The 26,967-nt window shown below is 36.8% G+C and overlaps 1 protein-coding gene across 4 annotated transcripts in view; it reads right to left on the reverse strand.

Annotated features, from left to right (window-relative positions):
- Positions 1-314: 314 nt before the first annotated feature.
- The window catches only part of LOC117216689 (ras-related protein Rap1), a 69,703-nt gene continuing 43,050 nt past the window's right edge, over positions 315-26,967 (reverse strand). For 2 of the 4 annotated variants that reach the window (XM_033463625.1, XM_033463622.1), the window contains 3 exons: positions 5,221-5,498; positions 3,999-4,280; positions 315-1,074 (listed from right to left, as the gene is read on the reverse strand). In XM_033463625.1, the coding sequence (XP_033319516.1) occupies positions 985-1,074; positions 3,999-4,280; positions 5,221-5,403 (555 nt within the window). In that variant the 5' untranslated portion in view covers positions 5,404-5,498 and the 3' untranslated portion in view covers positions 315-984. Of the gene's footprint in view, positions 1,075-3,998; positions 4,281-5,220; positions 5,502-26,967 lie in introns of all 4 variants that reach the window. The other 2 variants (XM_033463624.1, XM_033463623.1) reach the window with 1 other exon arrangement.

The following is a 26,967-nucleotide window of genomic DNA, read 5'->3' on the forward strand; positions in this document are numbered from 1 at the left end:
TTTGCTTTAATACGGAGAGATATAGAAAAAACATATATTGTTCGAGAAACAAACGGTTGATATAACTTATGAATATTTTGATGCTTCGATAATAATTAATAATAATAATAATAGTAATAATAATCATTCGTGTGTGTGTCTCTGTCTGTCTGTGTTCTTTTTCTCTTTATTGTGTGTATGTGTACTGTCTATGTATAATTATTATATTATATATATATACATATATATATAAGAGAAGTGTGCAGCGAGCGATGCATGAGGGCCAATGGCCTGCGCTCGCGCACATCCAAACATTTTTCTTTTTCTTTTCATCCTTTTCTCCTAAATATATATATATATATATATTTATATACTATCATTAATTAATCATATTTCTTTTATTCATCCCCACTTGTGTTCTTCTGTCTTCTCTCTTCCTTACTTTTTCTTCTTGTTTATTCATTAATGCAAAACTCCTACTATAATGATAACCGACGTCACGGGGTCTCGTTAACACTAAAAAACTCTTTGTGCGCCTCTTTGTTTGCGCGTGCACACGAACCACCCCGGGACCAACGTATGTACAACATTATTAGTTTCTTTTTTTGTTATTTTTCCTCCCTGCTTATATTTCCCCGCTATTTCTGTTTTATTCTCTTCAACTTCCTTCTCCACGCTCTTCATCTTCCACACTTTCTTTCCTGCCCCTGTCTCTCATTGTCACCTCCTTCATTTATTTTTTTCTTCCTCTTCCTCTTGGTGTTCTACGTCTCCTTCTTGTGTGTTCCCCGTTTCTTGTCCCTTTTTTCTTCTATTTATTGTGATTCCGTCAGCCCACTCCTTGTCAACTAGCTTTAGTTTTATTCAGTGATCGCCTGAACCCCTGTATCATCCGCTGGTTGTGTCCGGATTTGTTGCTGGTTGTTGCTGGTTGATTTTTTGTCCCTTTAGTTTTTCTGTGAATTTGTTTCATGCAGGAGAGTATGGGCTTCTGCTAGATCTACCTTACAGAAGTAGGCACAGCGATTTCTTTTTTTGCTTCATCTTCTTCTCTGGTGACTTTTTGTTGATTTGTCGCACCAAGTCATAGAAGATCTGCAACAAAAATAGGATTCAGTTAGTCGATGAGTCTCATTGTGAGAGATTTTGAGTCACCACAGGAATGGAATTTCAAAATTTCCAACAATAACGGTAAAATTCTAAAATTAAGAATAATTCAATGCTACAAGTTAAGATTGAAATCTGTTTGCTCGTTCTGCTAAAAGGAGAGGAGCTCCTAATTACAAATCGAAATTGAAATATTTCTATTTAATTTATTGTAGGAAAGGAGGCAATTTGAAGGAACAAAAAATATCCTTGCAACAACTCGATAAAGTTAGGTTTCATAAGTCTCAGAGGAAAAGAATAGGAACTGGCATGTGGGCATGTATGAATGAGATTTCTCCAAAGCAATTATTTCACAGAAAGTATTTGTATTACTGCTTTACAGTTCGCAAAGTTGCTATCTACTAATGAGATAGAACTTATCTCCACTTTAGCTGTGATAGTACAAACAATTAGCTGTTTCGACGAAAAAACAATTTTATTCCTATTGAGCCAAAATTAGTAAGCCTAATATTGCTGACAGAAGTGTAAAATGAAAATACTTCAGGCGTGTCTACGTGTTTGAAGTTTGGCGAAAAATGGAATTCTCTATCCAAGTTGATACAGATAGATGTAAATAAAAATTTATTTAAACTAATCTATAAAAATTTAATTAATCCCTTGTCTACGATCTTTCGCATCTTCAGTTTCATTTTCTCCTTATCATCTGATCACGCTTTTACGCTTTTAGATAATAAATAGAACCATACACACAACACGCATAATACAGTCTGTATTCGGAAAAGAATTAAAAGCGCCGTACCTTCAATTATACAAGTGAATTGCAGTTCCCGACCAACGAAATAACGAAAGTAATCAAACGCAGCAAAAGAGATGAATTCTCAGGGGAGGAGAAGTTATTCAGAAGTGAACTGAAGTACAGTTCATCGTGAAATCTTTAGAAATCTGTCTCAACAGTGTTTTCAAGGGGAGACGAATGGAGAGACATATCCGTCGAGAAAAATAATCATTGTTATCGCTAAATATCTGCGTTTCACATTGTAAAATAATTTTCAAACAAGTGCACAGGATGCAGTAGAATAAAATTTCAGTAAAACGCTTTTGAGAGTTTTCACACAGAGGGAAAGTGTGATTTCTTAAAGATGAAATTAGATTATATTTCTTGAAGATGAAACTACAATTGAGGATCCAACATCGCGTTAACGCAAGTTTGCAATTTTCTTCCTATAGTTTATATTAATAAATTCCATCTGTTTGGCGTTGTGGCTGTGAAAGGATATTCCAAGGGGATTTGTTTAGTATCCGTTTTACCGCTACTTCTTCTTTCATTTATTCTTTTCAAGTTGTGAAAATCATTTTTCTTTCTGATCTGTGCGTGATTTTTATATTAATAAATATAAGAGGCTATTACTCTTCTGATATATTCTCCTACTGTTAGAAGCGATTCGGTGAAATCATAAATTAAAGCGTTGATCATATCGATTAATTTATACAATCACAATTAGGACTACCAGTCTGAGGAAGACTTAAAATGGGAACTTCTTAAATTTCCATTCGTTAAAATTACGTTATAATATCTAATTATATATATTTTATTTACCATCCCATAATAATTATTGCATTCAATTAATTACTTAAAAAATTAATCTACAGCTGCAAAGGAAGAACAGCTCTGAACTGACGACAGTTTTGGCAAGTCTCCAATGCCTTATCAGTATTTCAGACTTGATTAATCTTATGGCTTCGCTCTATCGTTCACGTTCCTCAGAATATCGTTAAAGCACCATTTGCCTATTATTTCACTGCTTGGTCTATAATGGGATGAATTAGGATGATGGAAACATCAAGATGTTCGAACGATTCCTGCTATCTTTATTCTTCTTCTGGTCTATTCGAAGGATGATCGTGAACTGCAAGTCACACCATACAAATTGTGGTGAACAGCGACGTGCGAATCATACTCCCACACCTAGGAGATTACGTTCCCACGTTCAATTAGAATATCTCAGCCTTCGTAACGGTCTTGAACTCCCACACTGGTGGTATTAATTAAAAACCAACAATAGCCTGTTCTCGATGGCAACGCTACTGTTATTTCGTAACAACGTTCCTTATTCGCTTTCCTCCAGCTACAACTTTGCACAGCTTGCACACGCACTCTCTATAGATCATTCCATATCGTGATCCTCTTAGCTATAGTTCATTCGAATCTGCAAGTTTCATCTACTATCAAGTTTCATGCCATATGGGTGAAATATATTTGATACGAATAAGGACTGAATCTTTCAAGTTTCTCATAAATTCTTCTCTAACTGAATATTTTTAGTCTAATTTTGTTTACTAGAAATCGGATCTAATCCCTTGCCTTACAATATCCAATTTCATATTTACAGCATGGATTAAGGGAAGATATAAAAATAAAAAGGAAATCCAGTTCACATTTGCATCGAAGTCCAATTTTACCTGCAACCATAGCCTCTCTCTTGTTACAAGGCTGGGCAAGCAAAATTGGAATAGTGTTGAAATTGGAAGCTTCTAAATATCCATGGCAATAACAGAAACAGATATCAAAGACTCATTAGACTACTGATAGTTGCACTTCTCTGGGCAAAGTACCTCAGGAAATTACAAGCGATTATTTCTCCTACATAATCTTCATGCTACTCTCATCCAATCCTCTTTCTCTCAAGAACCAATGGACACTGGGAGAACCAAAGCTAACAACTAAAAAGGCGGATATTTATGCAAATTCATATTTATACATATCATACGCATTGTGTGCATTTCTCGACCTCTACATTTCTCATAAAAATGGATAAAAATCCACAGATAGATAACACCTATCTATGGCTTACAAGAGGCTGGGAAAAGAGGCTGGTGTGCAGAGGATGGCCTCTGCAAAACCTACTACTCACATCGTTAACATTAATTTTGGCTTTGGCAGAGGTCTCCATGAACGCGCAGTTAAATTGTCGGGCAAGGTTGACGCCCTGGTCTTTGCCCACTACCCTTTCGTCCTCCAAGTCACACTTGTTGCCCACCAGCACCATCGGCACGTCATCTGTGTCCTTCACCCGCAGGATTTGCTCCCTGAGGTCCTGCAGGTCGTTGAACGTCGACTGTGCCGTTATCGAGTACACTAACACGAATCCTTGGCCGTTTTTCATGTAAAGGTCCCTCATGGCTGTGAATTGTTCCTGTCGAAAGAAGAGAACTCTGTCAATTTATGGCTCCTTTGTCCCACGAGGAAACGTCTGGCTCCGATTTGGATGGAGTATCTCTTTTTAGTTGCGGTGACTCGAGTTTAGGGGTAAAAGTCACCCTTCAGAAATTGGTTACCTTAAAAGGTAACTCGGAAACGGTTTTACAGATGGGAAAAATTTCAACGACGAAAACAGAGATATAAAAAACATATATATATATATTGTATAATATATATTGAATAATAAAATCGACAAATATTGAAACATAAAATTTTCCAGGGAAATTCACTTGGCGTTAGCATTTCTTATGGGATTAGTAGCAAGTTATACGATACATATGGTACCATTGCAACATTCCTTTTGAGAGAGATACACATTTTACTTGCTTTGATTCTGTGTATTATATTATGATATTACTATTTATTATACCTACTTATGACATTATTATAATGATAGACAAATTATGAAACTTAAATTTCGTTTACAACTCTTCTCAGACTATGGCAAACATATTTTTCTATCATTGTTCTTATTATTATCAATAAACATTTACTTCAAGTCTATGAATTCAATGTAATATAAATGTAATGATTAATTAAATGTAATATAATTGTAATTAAGTGTAATATAATAATTTGCCACAGTACAATGTTGTGTATACAAAACTTAATATCAAATATAAAAGAATTACTAAAAAAGAAAAAAAAAACACCTTAAAAATGATCTTTAAAAACGCTATTCTTTTGTGCGTTTCTTTATGACCAGAATATACACAACATCAAATATAAAAAAGTTAATAAAAAATCATCCTAAATAACGTAACGTCTGTTCTACATTTTACTGCTAGAACAGTGAATAGAATAAAGAGTTGAAATAATAAAGCAAAGAAGAAAAGATATAATGCGTATATCAAAGGGAAAAAAGAAAAACTCACCGTTCCAGCTGTGTCTAGGATTTCTAACATACATTGTTGACCGTCGACCTCGACCTGTTTGCGGTAGCTGTCCTCGATCGTCGGATCGTACTTCTCCACGAAGATTCCTTGTACGAACTGGACAGTGAGGGCGGACTTGCCTACACCTCCACTGCCCAACACCACTATTTTATATTCACGCATTTCCTTGCCCTAATTCTCTGTGCGCCTCTGGTCACAGCCGAGGGGTCACCGAATCCGCCACGTTTTGCTCCTCTTTGCTTTCAGTTAGATCAGACCTGCTGGTGACAAAAGCACACTTTTATTTCTTAGCATCTTTTTTCTTTTATTTCTTAAACTTGGTATTTTTCTCATAGCAATTTTTCAATAAAATTTCTCCGTTCTCTTAAAAAAAAAAAAAATTGTAATATCTTTCTGAAACACAAATTCCTTGATGAAGTTTCGCTCTTCGGTTTTTAAAATATAATATATGTATAAATTATATATAAATTATATATAAATATATATAATTCTCTATATAATATCTAGAGAATGTAAATTCTCTATTAAAATTTGCTTTTTTCCTTACACTTTTTAAGTTTGATATCTTTTTAAAGATATAAATTTTCGAATGTGAAAAAGTTTTTTTTCTTTTTTCCTAAGGTTTTAACATCGCGTCAACTGCACGTGCGTTATTAAATGACGACGACGATGTAGACACCGAGGACTGGCAATACCACGGGCATTAAATTTCGTTACACAACACCGTGCCTTTCAGAAAGAAGAAAATTTCTAATATTTCTGCCTGAAACCGAGATTTGCTTCGTTCATTGTTCCTTTAACGCGGAATTAAAAATTGTTTATAATCTTCTTAGTTTCTTAGATACTTGAAAGTTTACTCGAGCATTGTCGAGCTCTTGAAACTTACAAAACTGCGAAACTCTGATCTACGCTCCATTCAGGTCAGCCACGGAGCCGACAATACGAATTTAAGAATGCAACATACAAAATACCTAAAATAAGGATCAAGTAACCTAAACAATTCATAAATCTATCCTAAACTGTCAGCTGTTGAAAAATTTCTCTCTCTCTCTCTCTCTCTCTCTTTCTGAAAACTTCCTTCAAAATCTGAACGCAATGTGACATTCAATTTCTAACATCAAAAAACGGTCGACTAGATCCGTGAAACTTTTTGAATTTCTGCACGAAACGTAAGGTTTTGCAGGGATGCAGTTAGGAAATTTCGTTCGTGACGGATGATGGAAAAAAGAGAGGGACAGAGACGGATCACGAGCAGGGAAGGAAAAGAGGAAAAGGGGTGCAAAGAAGGATGGAGAATCTCGCGTGCTTTTTCCGTGATCCCATTGTTTTCGCTTCGGAAAACTTTTTCCTACACTTTTGTTTGTAAATGAAGGATGGCCTGGCCGCAGGGTTTACCCACTTTTCTCCTAGAGCCACGGAACAATATAACGTCGAATGTCCGCTTTCCCCTTTCTACACTGCATGGTAATAGTTGTTGTAAATCACTGCTGAATTAATTCTCGCCCTTTCTTTTTTCCCTCTCTCGCTTTCTCCTCCCTTTCGCGACGTTAACACGAGTTACGATTGTCCCTCCCTTTTCGTTGTTTGGAAACGGCACATGTTTGTTCAAACGTGGAACACAAACGTGAGAAATATCGCGCAAACCTTTGGGTTTTAATTCTTCTGGTTTTTGGTCTTCGACTGTGCTCTTCTCCTAACTCTGTGATTTATAAAAACTGCGTAAACACATACAGAGCAATTTTTTCACGGTTGACCATTTGAGAAGGTGTTAATTAATTAGGCGTGTAATTGCTATTACTTACATCTCCTTAACTGTACCTTCTGCAACGTTAACGTTCTCACAACGTTACTTTCCTACAACGTAAATCTCTCACCAATGCCCGACAGCTCAAAAATTTACCACCACTTTTGCGATTATCTCTTTCGATAACCTCTCCCAAATCCTAATCATTCTCAACGTTTACCGCGCCGTACGTTAACCTCTGCTCATATTTACCACCAGCGACGTTTGGCTCCTCGATCGTTAACTGGTTTCGATTTTTATCAGCCTCGACGTTTACCTGTACTAAATCTTAAGCATTCTCAACGTATACCTCACCCTGCGTTAACTTGCGTTAACTGAGTTTACCATAAACCTACATTTACCTTCTGCAACGTTAACATTTTCTAATGTTTATCATTCTCAACATCTACCTCTTCCAAACCTGCATTTCCAGCATTTACCAGCATCCTACGTTGACCTCGCCCAATATTTACCACTGCCAACGTTTACCGTAACCTGCATTTACCTCCAGCAACGTTAACATCGCTTAGTGTTTATTACTCTCAACGTTTGTCTCTTCCAAACTTGCAAACCTTAACCATTTCCAGCGTTTACCAGCATCCTACGTTAACCTCGCCCAATATTTATCACTGCCAACGTTTACCGTAATCTGCATTTACCTCCAGCAACGTTAACATCGCTTAGTGTTTATTACTCTCAACATTTGTCTCTTCCAAACCTGCAAACCTTAACCATTTCCAAGGTTTATCAGCATCCTACGTTAACCTCGCCCAATATTTACCACTGCCAACGTTTACCGTAACCTACATTTACCTCCTGCAACGTTAACATTTTCTAATGTTTATCATTCTCAACGTCTATCTCTTCCAAAACTGCATTTCCAGCGTTTATCAGCATCCTACGTTAATCTCGCCCAATATTTACCACTGCCAATGTTTACCGTAACCTACATTTACCTCCAGCAACGTTAACATCGCCTAGTGTTTATTACTCTCAACATTTGTCTCTTCCAAACCTGCAAACCTTAACAATTTCCAGCGTTTACCAGCATCCTACGTTAACCTCGCCCAATATTTACCACTGCCAACGTTTACCGTAAACCTACATTTACCTCCTGCAACGTTAATTTCTCCTAATTTTTTATCACTGTCAACATTTACCTCTTGCAAACCTTGACCATCGCCAACGTTCATCGTATGGCTACGTTTACTAGCAACACCCCACATTTATCTCCTGCAACGTTAACGTCCCCCAATGTTCATCACTCGCAACGTTTATCTCTCTCAAACCTTAACCACCCCCAACGTTCATCACCACCCTCCGTTTATCTCGTCCAGCGTTAACCATCCCCCAACATTTACCACCCCCAACGTTAACTTGGTCTCCGACCTTAAATTCCCTTCAACGCACAGTGGAACACTTGCTTTGAAAAGCTGGACGAAACTATCTTAACGTTTGCTGGATTTTCAAATGCCCGTACCGTTGCTAAAATTCATGCAAGATCGATGAGACAAAAATCATTTTGGAAATTGAACTCTCTGCTTCTCGACCCTTCCAGGCAATCTTATCCAAGTGAAATCCGCCCTATACCAAACTGTAAAAAATCATATAAGATAAATTGATCGATCAAGAGTATTTTTTTACTAAATATAGTAATATATGGTAGACATAAAAAGTAGATATACTAAATATGAGAAGATCGCGCAAAGTGGAGTTAACTACTTTCGCCTGTGAACGTTTCAAATGGCGATTAATTTCACTCGCAATCAAGTAATCGTCGAGCCGTCTTGAATCAGTCGGTCGATCGTTTTAAAATGACCAAAGAATGATGCGTTAACCTAAAAAAAGAACAGCTGGTAGGGATTACAGAGCGCAGTTGGCGAATCACGTGGTTTGAAGCGTTTAACGCGATTCGATCGAAGAGATTCGCGGGTGGAATTCACGTGTCGAGGCTGTAGGCTTTGAAAGTTTCGTCGGCTGGTTGTTTAACTAGCGCACTGCGCCTGCCTGATGCACGCAATGCGCCATTTGTCTTAAAAACTAGACAAACTCGCCGGATTGCAGCATTAGGGGCTCGTCGTAATGAGAATTGAAACGCGTTTCATACGCTGTCTCAGAAACGAGAATTTTTTTCGCTGAACGAATTTCTCGCGCAGCTCGTGAATTATAGTCGCTGCTATAAGGTAGCTTTGGATTCGCTCAGCTTAGGATCAGACTTTTATTAATTTACATTGCGATCGGATAAAGTTGGGATAATTTTCCATCGAGTCAGGTTAAATATTAGGCTTACATTAATTTCGACTAAGAATAGGTTAAGTTGAAAGTAGTTTTAGCTTAGCTCTGAACCGACTTAGGTTAGCTTTGGATCGGACGCCTTAAATTAATTTGGATTAAGGCTCGATTAGATTTCGATCAGGCGTGGATTAATCTGTATTAAAACTGGATTAAGTTTAGATCGAATACTAATTAATTCTTAATTAGTTTTAGAATGGGATTGGATAGGCTTAGGTTAGGTTTGAATCAGGCTTGGGATCAACTTTGCATCAGACATCGAATACTTTTTAAATTACTTTCACGTTAGATTTGAGCGGAGCTTAAGCCAGGCTTGGACCAATTTCCATTAACTTTTTCTTCCTAGTAGATAAGACTATAAACGGTTATATTTCAGTGCAAAACGGTCATAGGATAAAGTCGATAGTAACGATAGCAGTTACCAAAGATGCCAAAATGTAACCGGAATTAAATGGAGACCGTAGGAGCTTTTCAAAGCAAACGGAACCGCAGAAAGAATCCAAAACAGACGATGCTATGAAAGCCAACCGAAGTAAATGAAAATGGAGCAAAAGGAAGGTCAAAGATAAGGCGGAGGAATCGAGGACAAATCTGGAGGGATATTGGATAGAATGTAGGGGAAATCGTAAAGAGAAGGAATTAAGGAAAATACACGCTTCGGGGGTGAAAAAAGAACTCGTAAAAAACTAAACGGCAGCGAGAGAAGGGAGTCAAGGAGATAGGAGAACAAAGGCAGAGAAGAGAGACAAAGAAGCCGGGAAAAAGGGAAATAAAGAGAGAAAAAGTGAGTCGGCCACGAGTGCACGAGCTGTGGAAAACGAGGTGAGCGCGAGGATTGGCCAACGATGCCATCATGGCGACTGTACGCGTCCAATCACAGGCCACGAATTTCTTTCTACCAATCCGTCATTGATTTTAGGTTTATGAATGGGACACGCTTACGCTACCCGCGTTTCTTTCAAGATATGTACATACTACGAGATTTGCCAGCAACATCTCGGCTTCCACAGAATCTTACGTCACACGTTCCATCGATTCTCACGTTCTACTCAACAGACACTGCAAAGTGTACAATGTAGCAAACTACAGTATTGTAGCAAGCTACGTGCAAAAGGAACAAATTCTTGTATCGAAGAATAATTAAAGCGCAAGAAGGAATGGCACAAGATTTACGATGCAACGAGAAGAAACATTTGCTCTCACATTGGTATAATCTAGCGAAGTATCATTCAGATCTCTAGAAAAAGGGAATTAAACCAGTTTTATAATGTACATTTGTAAACTACAGTCTACTAATTTGAAGTTTTCTTAAGCAATAAAAATCGTGCTAGATACGTTCAAGGAGTTACTTCCGCAAAAGTCCCTAGCAGGCTATCTCTTGGTCGAGACAAAAGTGAGGTTAGAATATAGAAATCGAAGGGGGCTAAACGATAGACCGATGAAAGCAAACGAGCAGTGAAAACAGTAAATAATAACTTCGTCGGATACATTTCAACAGACTCGCAATCAAGCAAAGGCCGTCCAATTAAAAAACGCGCCGTACGACTTCCCCCGATAGAATAGCCAACAAATTCATCGATGTTCGTTTTTAAAATCCTCCGAGCTATCCAGACTCTGTACAAGCAACTAACGACGTTCCACGCTTCAGAACGTACGATACACATCATCAAACCGTGGAATTAGATAAACAAAAAAGGAAAAACAAAAGAGAAAGAAAGAACAAATTCCGCAAACATTACCTATCCGCATCGGTCAGAATCGCAGAAAGTTCGGTCGAATAAATTCGTCACACATCGAAGCACCAGCCGTCATTAAACTAACCCCCCGTACGATCCATAATTTCCCCTCCAACTGCATTTCACCCCGTGTTTGCACGCTAACGAGCGCTAATATATATATTTTCACCGGGTATAACGAGACTCGAGTGCCTATGAGAAAATGCAACCGTGTTTCCAGTTAAATCCGACCCTCCACGAAAACGCCGACGACCCTAGCAGTGGGATTAAGCGTTTGCTTGGTTACTTCCAGACACTAGAATCTAGGGGGTTTGGGCGCCAAGTGTCGACAGTTGCGCCGTTTCCATCGAAGCAGGGAGCCTCCACGAGGTGAACGATTTTATTTGTAAAAGTTGTAATCTAAGATGATACAAGCCGTAGCGTGGTACGCTAAGTTTTCAAATATTTGCTTCGATACATACGAAGGTGGATGAGAGAAGATTTAAAATTGATAGACTATAAACCTCGATAACCTTCGTATGGGATCGGTACGGTATGAATTTTAGCATAACTTTTCTATTAAATTGACACACTATGAATTTTATGCCGAAAGTTTGTTAATACGATTTCCAGTTTTAAGTTATAAGTTACAAGTTGAGATTGTTCGTTTTAAAGGTTAGGCGAAGAGTATGGGTTAGGTTAACTTGAACGCGATAGCCAATCGGCCATGTAGAGGTTAAGGAAAGTTTGCGATTAGTGATATTGTTTCCAAACACATATTTTATGTATGGATTAAGTAATAAAATATTATTATTGTTGTTGTTCTTCTTCTTATTATTATTACTATCGTTATCATTGTTATTATAATACCAGAAGTTTGTTGCCATATCGGTAAGAGTAATTTATTTCGTGACATATGTAACGTAGTTTACTAAAAAAAAAGGGGGGGTTGAGCTGCGAGAAGGTGCTTCCCGTGCTATTTTTTATGCTTTTTTTTACAGGCAAAATTTCTGTTCGTGGTGAGGCTAATTCACAATTCACAATTAGAATCACGTATTATACTATCGGTATAGTATATGATGTATATATATTAAGAACGAATAAAAATTTCGAAACATTTTTAAAAAATGATAGAAGCAATTATTTTTTGTTATTTTTTTAAGAGAGTAACAAAGCTGTTTTCTTTCATCATTTTCTTCCTCGGAGACTAAAACAGCTGGAATATGCTCACATATTTATTCGTTTTTTCACATCCATCGAAGTACTTCGATAAAAAAAAAAAGAAATTACATTTCGATTAAATATGCAGCTATAATGCAACTTAGCAAAGTGTGTTTCGCGTAACTTAGCCACAGACGTTCACGCAAATTCATAATGTTATCAACAGAACTGGAAGAAAAGCAATCCAAGCTTCTACTAGCTATCTACAAGCTATATACCATTATACCATTATATATTTAAATACTGTTGAAAATGACAACGTGAGTTCGCGCTCGCCATCTGTATGCAGATGCGCTAGTTACAATAAATAATAACTAGAAGATAATTCTAGATACAATCGATAGATTTGATCGATAGGTTCAAGATGTTCTTTTGTTTTTATCCCTAGTCCATGTAAGAAAGTGCAATAAAGGTTTTTCGGCTCAGAACTATGTGATAGATTTATCCAAAGAATAAAATAATAGCTATTATGATGCTACCTCTAAATACAGAAATAACAACAAATACTTATAATACCGTTTACTTGTACCAAACGTTCTTGTGTATTACGCGTGCTCTATAAGCGTCTCTGAATTTTTAAATTTCCCGCGAACGCACAGAAGTGCACCGTGTACGTGTAACGCGCGCGATATGAAAATAAAAATGTTCGATGATTAGCGTAGAATAAAGCTCGCTTTTTGCGAGCCGATGTATAGAGCGTTCGCTTGAATATTTTCGATTCTTCTGCTTTAGTTCGATGGTTTTAAAGCGAAATGGAAGGGCGATGGAAATGATGGAAACGGGAGGAGACTGGTAGAGTAATTTAATATTCGAAACGGTTTCCTAGGTAATTTTAGGTGGTTGTATTGAGAATGATGGCGTGTGAAGGTGTGCAGGGACACGAGGATGTACGAGGAAATAGGGGGAAAGTTAGGCTACTAATGGGGGATTTCGGTTGTTGTGCAAGTGAAGTGTGTAGGAATGGGGTTGGCTGGAATGAAATATTGGAATTGATATAGAATTGAAATACAGTTGGAATGTGGTTGTGGCGGAGTAGTAAAATATTGCGGATCCAATGGAAGTGGAATATTTGATATTCGTATGGCGATATAGAGTCGAAATAATAATAAGAGGATGGATGGCTGAATACAGAAAATAATAACTCGAAATACAGAGACAGTGAAATTTGTGAAATATTCGTATTTAATAGATTCTAAATATTTAAGTACTTGAGCTTTAGTAAGTTTGTGGTATTTGAGTATATCTGTTCGAATTTCAATAGAATCGAAATAGGACGATAGTAAAAAAAAAAAAAAAAATCGAAATACATTGCAGTAGAAATTCTAACGTAATCGATGATGACCAACTGAATGGAAATCCTCGAATAATCTCAATACGATAAAATCATTCGAACAGAACTAGAGATCAAGCGATGAATCTTGAAAATTCCGTGCTCGTTCTTGAAATTCCTTACATATTACTGAAAAATATTTTGAGATGATCAATTCAAAAAAGAGATACTCGAATCACGATACAATGCAAGAACCACAATTTGTATAGTTCAATTTGAAATAAAATCATATACAAGAATGACAATAAAATTTAAAAACACACAATGATATTTAAATACTCTACAGACGTTCCTGGAATTCCTTGAATATTACTGAAAAATATTCTGAGACGATCAATTCAAAAAAGAGATACTAGAGTTACGACACAATGCAAGAACCACAACTTGAATAATTCAATTTTCGATAAGATCATGTACAAGACTGACAATGAAATTTACAGCACACCATGATATTTAGATACTCTGCAGACGTTCCTGAAATTCCTTAAATATTACTGAAAATATTCTGAGACGATCAATTCAAAAAAGAGATACTAGAGTTACGATACAATGCAAGAACCACAATTTGAATAATTCAATTTTCGATAAGATCATGTACAAGACTGACAATGAAATTTAAAGCACACCATGATATTTAGATACTCTGCAGTCGTTCCTGAAATTCCTTAAATATTACTGAAAATAATACTGAAATTATCAATTCAAAAAAGAGATACTCGAATCACGATACAATGCAAGAACCACAATTTGAATAATTCAATTTTCGATAAGATCATGTACAAGACTGACAATGAAATTTACAGCGCACCATGATATTTAGATACTCTGCAGACGTTCCTGAAATTCCTTAAATATTACTGAAAAATATTCTGAAATTATCAATTCAAAAAAGAGATACTCGAATCACGATACAATGCAAGAACCACAATTTGAATAATTCAATTTTCGATAAGATCATGCACAAGACTGACAATGAAATTAGAAACTACGCAATGTTGTCTAAAGATTCCATGTTCATCCGTGAGATAGCAAGGATACTCGAGCGATAGCTGAACGATCCAGATATTCAATGAATAATTCTGAATTTCGGAGAAAGAGAAACGGAGGAAGCAAGGGAAGCAAGAGACGCAAGCAACCGGAGACTCGTAGCACAGTGACTGGGATGTCCAGCTTCTTCGAATTCCTGATCAAAGCGATTTTATGCATGCAGGTCAAGAATTTCATGACTGTATACTTGATGGCTCGTGGACTGCAATTAACCCTGTTTCGGTTCGGAATTAATGCACAGGATGCGCGATATAAAGACACGTGTTTCTACTGAAAAAAGGAAGGTGTCGTCCAAGCAATGGTCCCTTTTCTATCTCATGAATGACAAAGTTGCTTGGACGCGAGAGCTCCGCCTTTTTTTTTTTTTTTTTTTTTAATTTAAAACGAGATAGAAAGCCGAATTTATACAGAGAAACTGAAAAAGTTCGTACTTTTTTGCAAAAATATAAGTTTTGCTGATTCTGTTGAAATTTTAGGTAACTTTTTGGTTTTAAGTTATAAATAGGAGGTTGGGCTCGTACGCAGGGAAACTGAACGATGTGAGAAGCTTCTGTTTGTTGGGGAAAATGTGGATTCTAGAGTTTAAGTTGATATTTATAGAAAGTTGGTGCTACGCGTTGATCAAACTGAACAATTTGAGAAGGTTTTGTTTGCTGGGGTGAATTTTAGAGATTTTCTTTTGGAAAAATTAATAATTAGGGTTTCAAGAGGTATAAAGCTGAAATTGTAGAGACACTGAAGAATTTGTGAATTTTCTATGTTTTAGAAAAGAAAATATATATATATATATATTTCAGGAATAGTGAAAGTTTCGAGTGGTGGAAAATGGGATTTGCCGAATAATTAGAGGATTTGTAAATTTGTATCATTATACAAAATCTAAATTACAAATGTAGTCTGCTTTCCTATATGACAAAGAGAACATCCTATATTAAGGAAATCCCGACTGAAAGTTTCCTTATCACAACAAGAACACACTTTAGAGTTTTCCAAAAGAAATACAACCTAACCTGATCCAAGTCTAAGCTGAAAGTTTCCTTATCACAACAAGGACACCTTGAATTTTCCTAAAACGAAAGACCAACAAAATTCAATTTTATACTTAGCTGAAATAGAAACTATAATAAATGATCCTCTATCACGAATATACCTTAAATCTCCCTAAAAGAAAATTAATCCAATGTAACTTAAAACTTTGTATATCACAACAAAGATGCATTACATTTTCATCACATCACATCACATCACATAGTTTCTTCGCAAAAAGGATCTAAACAAACTGAGAATCAGAAATCTCGCCAAAATCAAAACTAAAACATTCTTCGATTGTAGAAAAATGTCCTTGGTAGGTCTACCGTCACCTTAAATTTCCAAAATTCACTCTTCTATCTTCTATTTTCTTAAATTTTTTCATCAAACCTCGCTCTAACTTGTCGTAGAGCACGTTAGTTTCTATAAAATCCATTAAACGCTCAAAGTGTAATTACTCTTTTAAGTCACATTGTCGCTAAAATTACACCAACAACCTTCCTTCATTCCCAGTTTCGAAACTTGACTGGTGTGTCTGAGACTTTCTACTTTCCCAAATTCTTCTATCCAACTTTGCTCTAACTTGTCCTAGAACACTTCCCAGTTTCTATAAAATCCATTAAACACTCAAAGCGTAATTGTCCTCTTAAGTCACATTTATCGCTGAAATTACACCAACAACCTTCCTTCATTCTGAGACTTTCTATTTTCCCGAATTCTTTTATCCAACTTTGTTTTAACTTGTCGTACAGCACCTCCAGTTTCTATAAAATCCATTAAACGCTCAAAGTGTAATTACTCTCTTAAGTCACGTTATCGCTAAAATTACACCAACAACCTTCCTTCATTCCCAGTTTCCAAAATTCGCTCGTGCGTTTATCCTCGATGAATGTTTTATTTCCCTCAATAATTCTCGCATCAAACTTCGCTCTAACTCGCCCTAAAACACCCTAATTTCTGCAACATCCATTGGAAGGAATCAATTTCCACTCGCATAGGCTGCGAAATGAATCTCGGAAAATCTAATCCTCGAAACGGTTCGACCAATAACAAAGAAGGTTGAAACGTCAAAGTTGACGTTTTAATTGTCTCGGTTGGAAATTCGGTCGCGGGGGTGGATTGTAAATTAGGTCGCAGGTCGAACGTCCTCTGCGGACGTGTATGCGGCTACCGATATATTTTTCCCGGTGAAGAGGGCAGGCAGGGGGAGAGTTTTTTGGACGTTGGCCAAAGGGGTGGCTCGATCCTCGTCGACTTGTTGCTGATACGCCACTCTCATCCAATTAGCGAACCGATCGCTTTGATCACGCTATTTCTGATTTTCAATCCGCTCTTTTTCTCTGATTTTTCATCCGTCGCGTCCTTTGCGCTCCTTTTCGACGAATAAATTTTCGCCAACGCGAAACCAATCTGCCGGAAAATAAATGTGAAAAATTCGTTGCATCCCGAGTCTGTGATCTGAGTCGTACGCTACATATATTTTCTATTTGTATTACATACAAATATTTTATTTTTATTAATATTTATATGTGAATATTTTTTATTTACATTATTATATTTATCCGTACTATTTATTTTGCTAAATATTATATTTATTATAGATATTCTAGATATTTTACTATTATTATTATTATTATTACTGTATATTGTACAAAATTTATTTACAGCGTATTTTGAGAGGAGTGGGTGGTGCGTTGAGGTAAAACTTGAAATTTACTTGAAATTCGATATAGGAGAAAATTGCTGGCGGAATTTTCAAAACAAAGGGAAATAGAATAGAATAGAGTGAAAGATCGATTCACAAATTTTCGATACTTTAAATTCTATTCGGTATAAATCCAAGTTGGCGAATCGTATTTGCCATTTAAGGTTTCTCGGAAATTGATTTCATGCTAAGGAGGGAGAATTGACTCCTCCTATTTCGCAGCAAACTGCATCATATTAAAAGGAAAACTCGAGGCAGGTTTGACGTTAATTAAAAATTTAGAAACACGAAAGTTCGATAGACCGGGGAGAAGCGTGTGTGGCATCTGAAATACCAGATGATGAAAGCTGGTTTTTAAATGTGAATTTCAAAGATTAATCGGCGAGACCAAAGAGGAAAGATAAAAAAATTCTCCGCAATGTTTCACAGGTTTTTAGCTATCGAGGAGCATCATAAAGCAATTAAAATACGAACAGAGAACGAATATAACGTATGATGCAATATCTCTCGTTAACAAGATGATTGTTAATAACGTTGCAAATTAGTAATTAATTACATGTCCACTTTGATTCGCCTCGATGGAAGCTGCAGATAGGAAAATTCATAAAATAGCATCGAGAAGCTGCTGCCTTGCGATAAACAAACCTGGCTAATGAAAGGGTTGCAGAAAATTTGCTCGATAAACGGGAAACAAAGGAATTAATTAAACTAATACCCGGCCTATTAAAATTTAACGCGCAGCCTGAAGAGAAAAGTTAATTAAAAGATGGCAGATAATCAATTTATACAATACCATCCCCTTGCCATCATCGTCTTCAACAACGATACACCACAATTCATATACAACCGCACGTGATAAATTCATCCAACTCGATATATTTTTCAATATTTCGTTTCGATCCAACGACAATCTTTTTCGATGAAATTTATAACAAAATATACGACATTTATAGAATTTCTAACTTTTTAAACGTAAAATATTTCGTTTTTGTATCATTGTCGGACTTATTGTCACCGAGTTGTATTTGTTGCTACGAATTATATCTCGTAACTGGTTATTAGATCGAGGATTTCCACGCAATTTCATATTTTTACCAACGGAATGAAATTAATGAGAAACCTAGGTAAAAAATTTCATCTGCGAACAGATGAATATTTTACGTTGCCATGAATATTACTGTTATTATTGTATCTCGTATATCGTATTACTACTATTGTATATACAGGGTGGCTGGTAACTGATGGTACAAGCGGAAAAGGGGGTGATTCTACGCGAAAAAAGAAGTCGAAAATATAGAATGAACATTTAAAAAATTAAAAAAATAACGTCAATCGAGACAACGATCTACAGTGAGGTCCGTTACAACGAGACGCGATAAAGTGCACGCGTACCGACCGAAGATTCAAAGTCGATTTTCTCGAAAACAAAGCCTCGAACGAAAAATTTTTATTCTACATTTTCGACTTCTTTTTTCGCGTAGAATCACCCCCTTTCCGCTTGTACCACCAGTTACCAACCACCCTGTATATTGTATCATTGTAAATATTGTACATTGTATCGTGAACATTGCCATTTGTCGCTGTTATTTCGAATATTTTATTGTATTTTTGGATTACTACACGCAATCCGTTGATTTGTCTGCCTTTAACTTTATCGCAAACGTATAAAAATACACAACTCCATTATGATCAGATTTTATGGATTTGTATGTGTTTGAAAATTAAATTTACAGACGCAAAACCGCGAGAATTGCACCTAATAGAAAAACGTGTAAAATATGACAAGTACGATATAACAATCGGAAGTATAATATTTAAGTCGAATCGGACAAATCTGCGCTTAGGTTGTACGTAGTTAGCGTGAACTATGCGCAGGAACTTGCATTGGGTTGGCAACTAAGTGGTTGCGGATATTGTCAATATCGCCTAATGAGAAAATCCGTAATCACTTAGTTGCCAATAAAACGTGCAAAACACGAATTTACAACGACGTTATCGTTGGTGATAAATTCGTGTGACACGTGAAATTCTCTTCTTTCCTCTTTTCCCTCATTTTTATAAATAGAAGAGAACTATACGTCGCGTGTGAGCGCATTTAAAGGCCGCAATTGTCTCCAGTGGACACATCTTGACACTGATGCGTTCAATTAAAAGCGATGAAGGTTGATCAAGGTTCATCAGAGTCGAGTGACGAAAATGACGCTGTCGACTGGACGCTCTAGAAACGTTCGATCGAGCATCCGTTTCCGGCGAACGAAAAAGGAAAGGAAATTTCGATATCCGCGATAATTGGTAATTTTCTACAGCTAATTGATTATATGATACACACACACACACATAAGCATTGTGTCTGTAACAAAATAAATCGCGAATTTTCACGTGAATTTCTATTTTCCAGAATATATTGGCTTGGCAACTAAGTAATTGCGGATTTTGTCATTAGATGATACTGACAAAATTGGCAATCACTTAGTTGCCAAGCCAATAATTAAAAAAAGAAACTAGCATCTCGTAGTGGAAGATTATTTTAATTGCGAAGTATCATGGAAGGTACTATACTTTGAAATATTCTAAAATGAAAGTCAAATAAAAAATTCGATACAACGTAAAGTTAAATAATACAATTACGTAAGCTAAATAGTTGGAATTTATCCGACACCGTTCGGGTCATCTATTACACGACAATGCCGCCGCAGTTGAGGGTTAAAAAAGGTGGAATACTGCAGACGGGATGTCAATTGCGTCAATAGATGCCCTGTTACTTGATTTTTCAATTTGCGAGACCTCGCTATATCATGGAACTCTGGTTGAGTGGAGAGTCATACTATGTTCAATGGAAAACCGAGGTATTTTCCCCGAGTGAAAATTGAAAGATCGATCGCGCCGCAGAGGCGTTTAATTTTCACGAGTTAACGTGATCAGGATGTCGCGTGAGTTAGGTCGAAACGATGCCCCGTGGACGCTAATTGAGTGGAGAAAGTGGTGTTGTCGTGCGATAACAAGGTGTGGAAAGTCAGATAAAAAGGTCAGGCGAAAAAAGAAAGATACGAGGATTCTTGAGTCAACGCGTCAACATGTAACGTTCAGTTAAGTCGTTGTTGTTCAACATCGTGGCAAGGTCGTAATTTGAGTCACAATCTCGGGTCACAATGTTAAGTTAGCGGAGTAAATTGCACGAAATGTCCTAAATGTGATACTCCTACCATTATCTGTTACACAAAATAATTTTGTTTCGTACACTCCACTCTTTCCATTATATTCGTAACAACATGATTTTGTAGTCTGGTAATAAGCAATAAGGCGAGAATTTTATTACTAAATTTTTAATGACAATGTTTGTTAATATCGAGTTTATAAGTTGGTTAAACCACGCATATATAAAAAGATGTAATCCTCTTGTACATCTTTGCATTACATATTGAGGTTATAAATACAATAAAAACGTTTTGAAACTTCAAAACCAAAATTGCAGTGCCAAGATGAGACATGAAAATTCAAAGAAATAAAAAGAAAATTTCAACGTTGGTTATACTGTTTTATTTTTTATTTAATTACACCCAGTTGCAACGTGAAGCTCTGCCACTGGTCCTTGAGGATTCTTGAGTTAACTCGTTGAGACCTAACATCGAGTTAATCGAGTGCTCAACGTAGAAACAGAGTTGTAACGTGAGTCGCGATCTTGGCTCACAATGTTAAGTTAGAAGTGTGGATTACGACACAATGAGGCGAAGTTGAGCAATAACTGTTAACGAGGATAGTTCATCGTTAGACTTTTAATAAGAACATGTGTCAATTGAGTTGAGTCTATGTTACAATTAAACTAGAGATTGCAACATCAGGTCCCAATAGAGCGAAATTCGAAAGAAGAGCATTTGAATGTCAAGTTTACAACACTAGGTTCTGACTAACCTAACTCGAACCTCGTCACTTAATATCAAATTACACCACTGACTCGCAACATTGATCTACGTTGAAACCATACACCAGTGTACAATATCATGTTACAACGTTAAATTACAATAGCGAATCACAACACCAATTTCTGCTACCTTACAATTTCGAAGCTTCGATACTATAAATACTACGATGGCCACTCGAATTATAACCACGTTGCAGTGGTAAATCTCAACATGGAAGCCACATTCGAGCCAAGAGAATTCAATTTTATTATTTCAACTTCATTAATGACGTTCACGATACACTGGCTGATATAAATATGTTCATAAATATCGTTGTTAAATTACAAAGTAAAATTCAATTTTCCTACTGAATCTCCACTTCAGTTTGCAATATATACCTTGGTTGAGCGATGCTCACCAAATTGCAAATTGTAATTAGATTTTATTTCCAAATGTACACTCGCTTCTGATATTATACGCGAATTTCAAACTTTCGTCACATTACGTACATTAAAACCAGACTTTATTATTAATCACTGACGTTAACTACGTGTTTTACTCGAATGCCAAATGTTCGTTAAATAAAAAATTCGAATTAAATATTGTTACGGAGCACGAATATTGACTCGTGACGTTCCCTTTGAATCTCAAATATCCTTGATATTATAAATTATAAATTACAAATTAAATTTACATGTTGCTTGTTATTAAACTGCCACTTTGACTTTCAACATTTCGCTCGTGCCCTAAAACTCTGGCCGGACTACGAGTTGAAAATAAATTCGCTTCTTCGCTAGAGAAAGACCCTAACCACCACCACTTACGATATTTTGTTCGAGCTCGGAAAATTTCCATATCAGTTTACGTAGAAACGCATAAATAAATTTTATTATTAAATTCCAATTTTAACTCCCGATAAATAGGTATTTTCCCCTCGACCTTCGAATGTTCCAACTAAATGGCAAATCAAAACTCCACGTTCTATTATCGAGCTGCAAAATCAACTGCGCTCGTATTTCCCTCGAACATCTCCTCCGCTGAATTAAACGTTATTATCAATTTCCACACATCGACTGGCGATACATACACTGTCCAAGCCTCGACAGCTCGCCAAAATTCCAAATATTAAAATTAAATTTCATTCTTGAACTCGCGACGATCCGTCGCATCGTGGGACCTCGTGTGCCCCGTGCAAATTAGGAAATCGATTCAATTAACTGAATTCCTCGACAACCACTGTTTTCCGCCAGTAATAACATCGTGTCGGTATAATCGAGCGTTCTCCCGCTGAAATATTGTTGGACCGATATTTTTTCAATCGCCAGGTTGTCCCAAAAGTATCTTTCGTTTTACAAGGAAATGCGATGGATGAGCAACAATTTTTCTTCTATATTATTCCACCCATTATGATGAAAAAACTCATTCTTCATTGCTTTTGTGACAGTAAAAAAAAATATTATTCCATTGAATTACGTATGATCCATTTTGTCCTATTGAGATAAGGATCGCAAAGTTCGACGGATTAGGTTTCAGCTTTCTAAGAAGACGCATTCCAAGAGGAGACGCATTGTTTGTAAAAGAAATATTCCAAACTTTTGGGGTAACCTAATACGTCTTTCATTCTAAGTATTCCACTTTTTGCTGCGATAATGGTCGATCTAAGGGGTGGGAGTTGGCCAGCAATTCTCGCGTGGTCGAAAGTATCGGGGCCGCTTCATCGGCCTTTTCGAGCTCATAATACGCGGTTGTCGAATCAACGGACCGTTAATTGGTTTCGAGAATAACGCGAAGGAAAAGCGGCGCAACGCTAATTGCGCGGCCAACTATTGTTTTTCGACGCTGAAGCGCGATGGAAAATATCGCGCGACACCGGCACGCGCGTCGAAAGTTCGCCGATGAAAATCACGCGTGAAATTTTATTTACGAGTTTTCACCTCTGTTTTTAGCTGTTTTCCTCTTTCTTTGACGCGGACGATGTTTAGTTTTTTTTTTTTTTTTTTTTTTTTTTAGATCGGCTTATTTTGAACGCGACTCTAATCTATTATACTCTGACATACGCGTCAAAAATTCTACGGTGGAAATTTATGATTTATGAACAAATTTTGCTTCGCTTTGTTCCTTTTTTTGGGCTACTTTTTTTTTATCTTGCACGGAACATCTGACGCTTCGTTCAACTCGAAACCTTTCGCATTTTCAGATTTTTCTTGAAACTTTAAGCGATGTTTCGATCTATCGTACTTTGGCGGGAATTTCAAAAAATCCCGCGATAAAAATCACGCGTGAAATTTTATTTACGATTTATGAACAAATTCTATTTCGCCTGTTCCTTAGCTGTTTTCTTATATTTTTTTTTTCTTCTTCCTTTTCCTTTCTTCGGCACGGAGAATTTGACGCTTCGTTAATCTTAGAATCGCTTATATTTTTAGACCTTCTTGAACTGGCCTATATTAAACGAGGCTCTAACCTATTATATAGATATTTTAATTTGTTTACAGTTTATGATTATTGTCGAGTTACACTGTCGAGTAGCCTCAAATCGATACACCTGCAACTTTAGTAACTTTCGAAGTAAAAGCTACATCATAGTCGTCTATTCTGTGGTATGTTTTATTCGTTGCCCTTTGCAAAATTACGCTGTGCCTTCGATGCTTTTTATTCTATTAATTTCCCTCTATCCGCCACTGTACAATATTCATAATTGATTCGTAATATTTGCAAGAGACATTTAATTCGTTTTAAAAATATGTCATTGATACATCGGGGTTATTAATCAACAAATGTAATCAATAGATAATACTTAACAAATGTATCGTTACATTCGTATTTACAACGACGAAAGGGAATTACTGTTGTTCGTATTTACAACGATGAAAGGGAATTACTGTAACTCGTCTTTTTCGATTTCCAGCTGTGGAAAAACAAAATTCTCGTTCGACCATCAAGGGATTTTAATCAATCGTACATTTTATCTTTCACGAGCGAATATCGGTCTCGTACGATTGAAATATCGTTCCAGATATTCGTAATTATTTCGAATAATTGACGATGCGAAGTTCAGAGGAGCCAACGTTAAACTGCGCGGCTGTGCTTTCGAAGGGAACCGAAGTTTGGCTAATTTTATCGTTCGCTCGACACTTTCGTCGCTATTTTTTGCTCGACGTCCCTTCACCGCGACATCCGTCTCTTTGTGAAATCGTAGAAACTCCGTGTTTCTTTCGCCTCGACCAATTCCGTTTCTTCTTTTTAATTTGTAAACACGAGACGTTAACGTCCCATTGCTCGGCCATTTATTATCGAAGCAAAGCGAAACTTTCTTAGGAGAAAGAATTCGGATTAAATTTCGAATTAGAAACATTACTCTGCGAAGAAAATTCTTTTTTCCTTCTATCGTAACCCGTGACCACAAAGAATCTTCGTTTTATCGATAAAACTACCGTTGTTGCTTATTTTCGTAAATCAGAGGAAAACTTTCTTACGAGAAGCTTCAAGAATATTTCGTTAAGGAGAATTCGGATTAATTTCTTGATCAAAAACATTGCCAGTTTTCACGGGAAATTCTTTTCTATTCCATTGTAATCCACGAAGGATTTTGTCAATTATCTTGTTATTAGTAACACTCTGACGTTTTCTTGTTCTCATAAAGCAGAGCACAACACTTTCTTACAAAGTACGAATCATATTAAAACAAAGGAATTGCGGACAATGTTAATTCCAATCGAAAATACTAATCTCGAAAAATTTGTCCGCGATACAAGACAAAGATACGTAATTTACGAAAGATCGATACGTCGATAATTAAAAAGGGCACAGAAAATATTCCTAACGACGTCTTAATCAACATTGCAAGCCCGAGTTTTCCCATTTTTTCTTTACTCTGCGATCGCAGCTTTCAATGTACTCTCCCCCTCCTTTTCTTCTATCGAGCAATATGCAATCCCTCTCTCTCTCTCTCTTTTTTTTTAACAGTTAAACGTGTAATAGAACAGCGACCTGACCTGACCTGACCTGACATAACATCATCGGACTTTTTTCTTCCTGGACTCTTAGTCAGGGAATGGCTAATGGAAACGACACGGGCAACGTGCACGAACACGAAAAATAGAATGCAACGGATTCTGCAGCGAAATTATAGTTGAAACGTTAATTGACTGGTCGGCGAATCAAGTATTGGGAAACGCGGCTGAAAAAATCCATCGAAATAGAAATCAGCTTAACGGTGTATTATAAATTGCTGGGTAAATTAAACGTCATGTTTAAAGCAGGATAAATGCTTGTGTAACGTTACGGGGGATGCGTGTAGAGGATTGCGAAAGAGGAAATTATCCGTAGTTGTTGGGTATTGTTGAATGAGAATAAAAAAAGGAGAAGTCTATATAAAGTGGTTTTCTAATGGAATTGCTCAAGGTCGTTGTTATATCGTTCCACGCGACTATATTTGACGTGCGTGTATCTAGAAGATAAAAATGTAATGTAATGCTTGTAAAAATTATTCAAAGAAAGGGAATTACCTTAACATCGACTGCACTTTTTTTTCTGCTAAATAAAACCATCGCAATTTCTTTGTACGTCTGTCAATATCAGTTAATAAAATTATTTGCCATAATTATAGCATCAATCAAATTCGAAGATGGTATCCCACTGGAGGTAGCCATCCACATGTTATAATACTATATCACTAAGCTATAATATTTTACCAAATGTCCTACTGGACGAAATTGTAAAATGTAAATAAATAAATAAAAAAAAACAAAAAAAAATAATTATAGCATGGTATCGTATTACCAAAACAAGTATACCATTCAGCATAATGAAAGAAGCAAAAGAATCATGTTTTAAAAAAATAAATTCTTATAAACAATTGGAAATCATAATCTCGATACATTTAACTGGACGTTTCCTAATAAAATCGTGCACCATAATAAAATAGCCAAAGGAGTTTGTTGCGTCGGGCAACACTCTACCTGGACCAGGTCATACACCGCGGGCCAGACGGACACCAGATGTCCGCTGATCCTTACGGCGTACCCTCAATAGCCTTATGGACCCGTCATAAATCCCAATAATTTGCTTGCTAAGGTCCTTCAGACCGAACAAATATTTTTTTCTAAATCACTTTCTAAGGACTATTGTCTATCACGGCTGGACAAGGGAAAGTTCGGTTTTCCCACGTACGATGCTTCCCAATAGCAACTTTCTATCGAGGGCAGCTAAGACCCTTCCTAGTTCACCAACCTTCGTTTAACCAATTAACAACGAATCCTATTTCCCTCACTCTCCTAGCCAAAATCGTTACCAACAAATCCGATGGTCCCGTGCGCTAGACACACCCATCCTTAGCTTTCCTCCGCTACAGCATCGTCACCGAACATCACTGATCCTTCATCCTTCAAACATTCAACGTCCTTCGACCGGGTTTACATGCGAAGATCAGTCACTCACTTATCTTATACATACGCACCAGCGTAACTATGTTCTTCGCAAAGTTGTTGGAATAAACTGTCATTTACAACTCGTTACATCAGTGTCATATTCAATTAACCACCTGTATTATCCTAATCGAAATAGGGGATCGATAATTTCGTGGCGTCGATTATCTAATCGTGACGGGAATTTACGACTCCCGTTGGCGTGCATCCTCGCGATCGCGTCTCTCCGCGAGTGGTCGAAACAGAGTTGTCAATTTCTATTTCCACGAGGAGAAAAAG

Source organism: Bombus bifarius, unplaced genomic scaffold, assembly GCF_011952205.1.
Source record: "Bombus bifarius isolate JDL3187 unplaced genomic scaffold, Bbif_JDL3187 scf7180000007973, whole genome shotgun sequence".
Taxonomy (NCBI): Eukaryota; Metazoa; Arthropoda; class Insecta; order Hymenoptera; family Apidae; genus Bombus; species Bombus bifarius.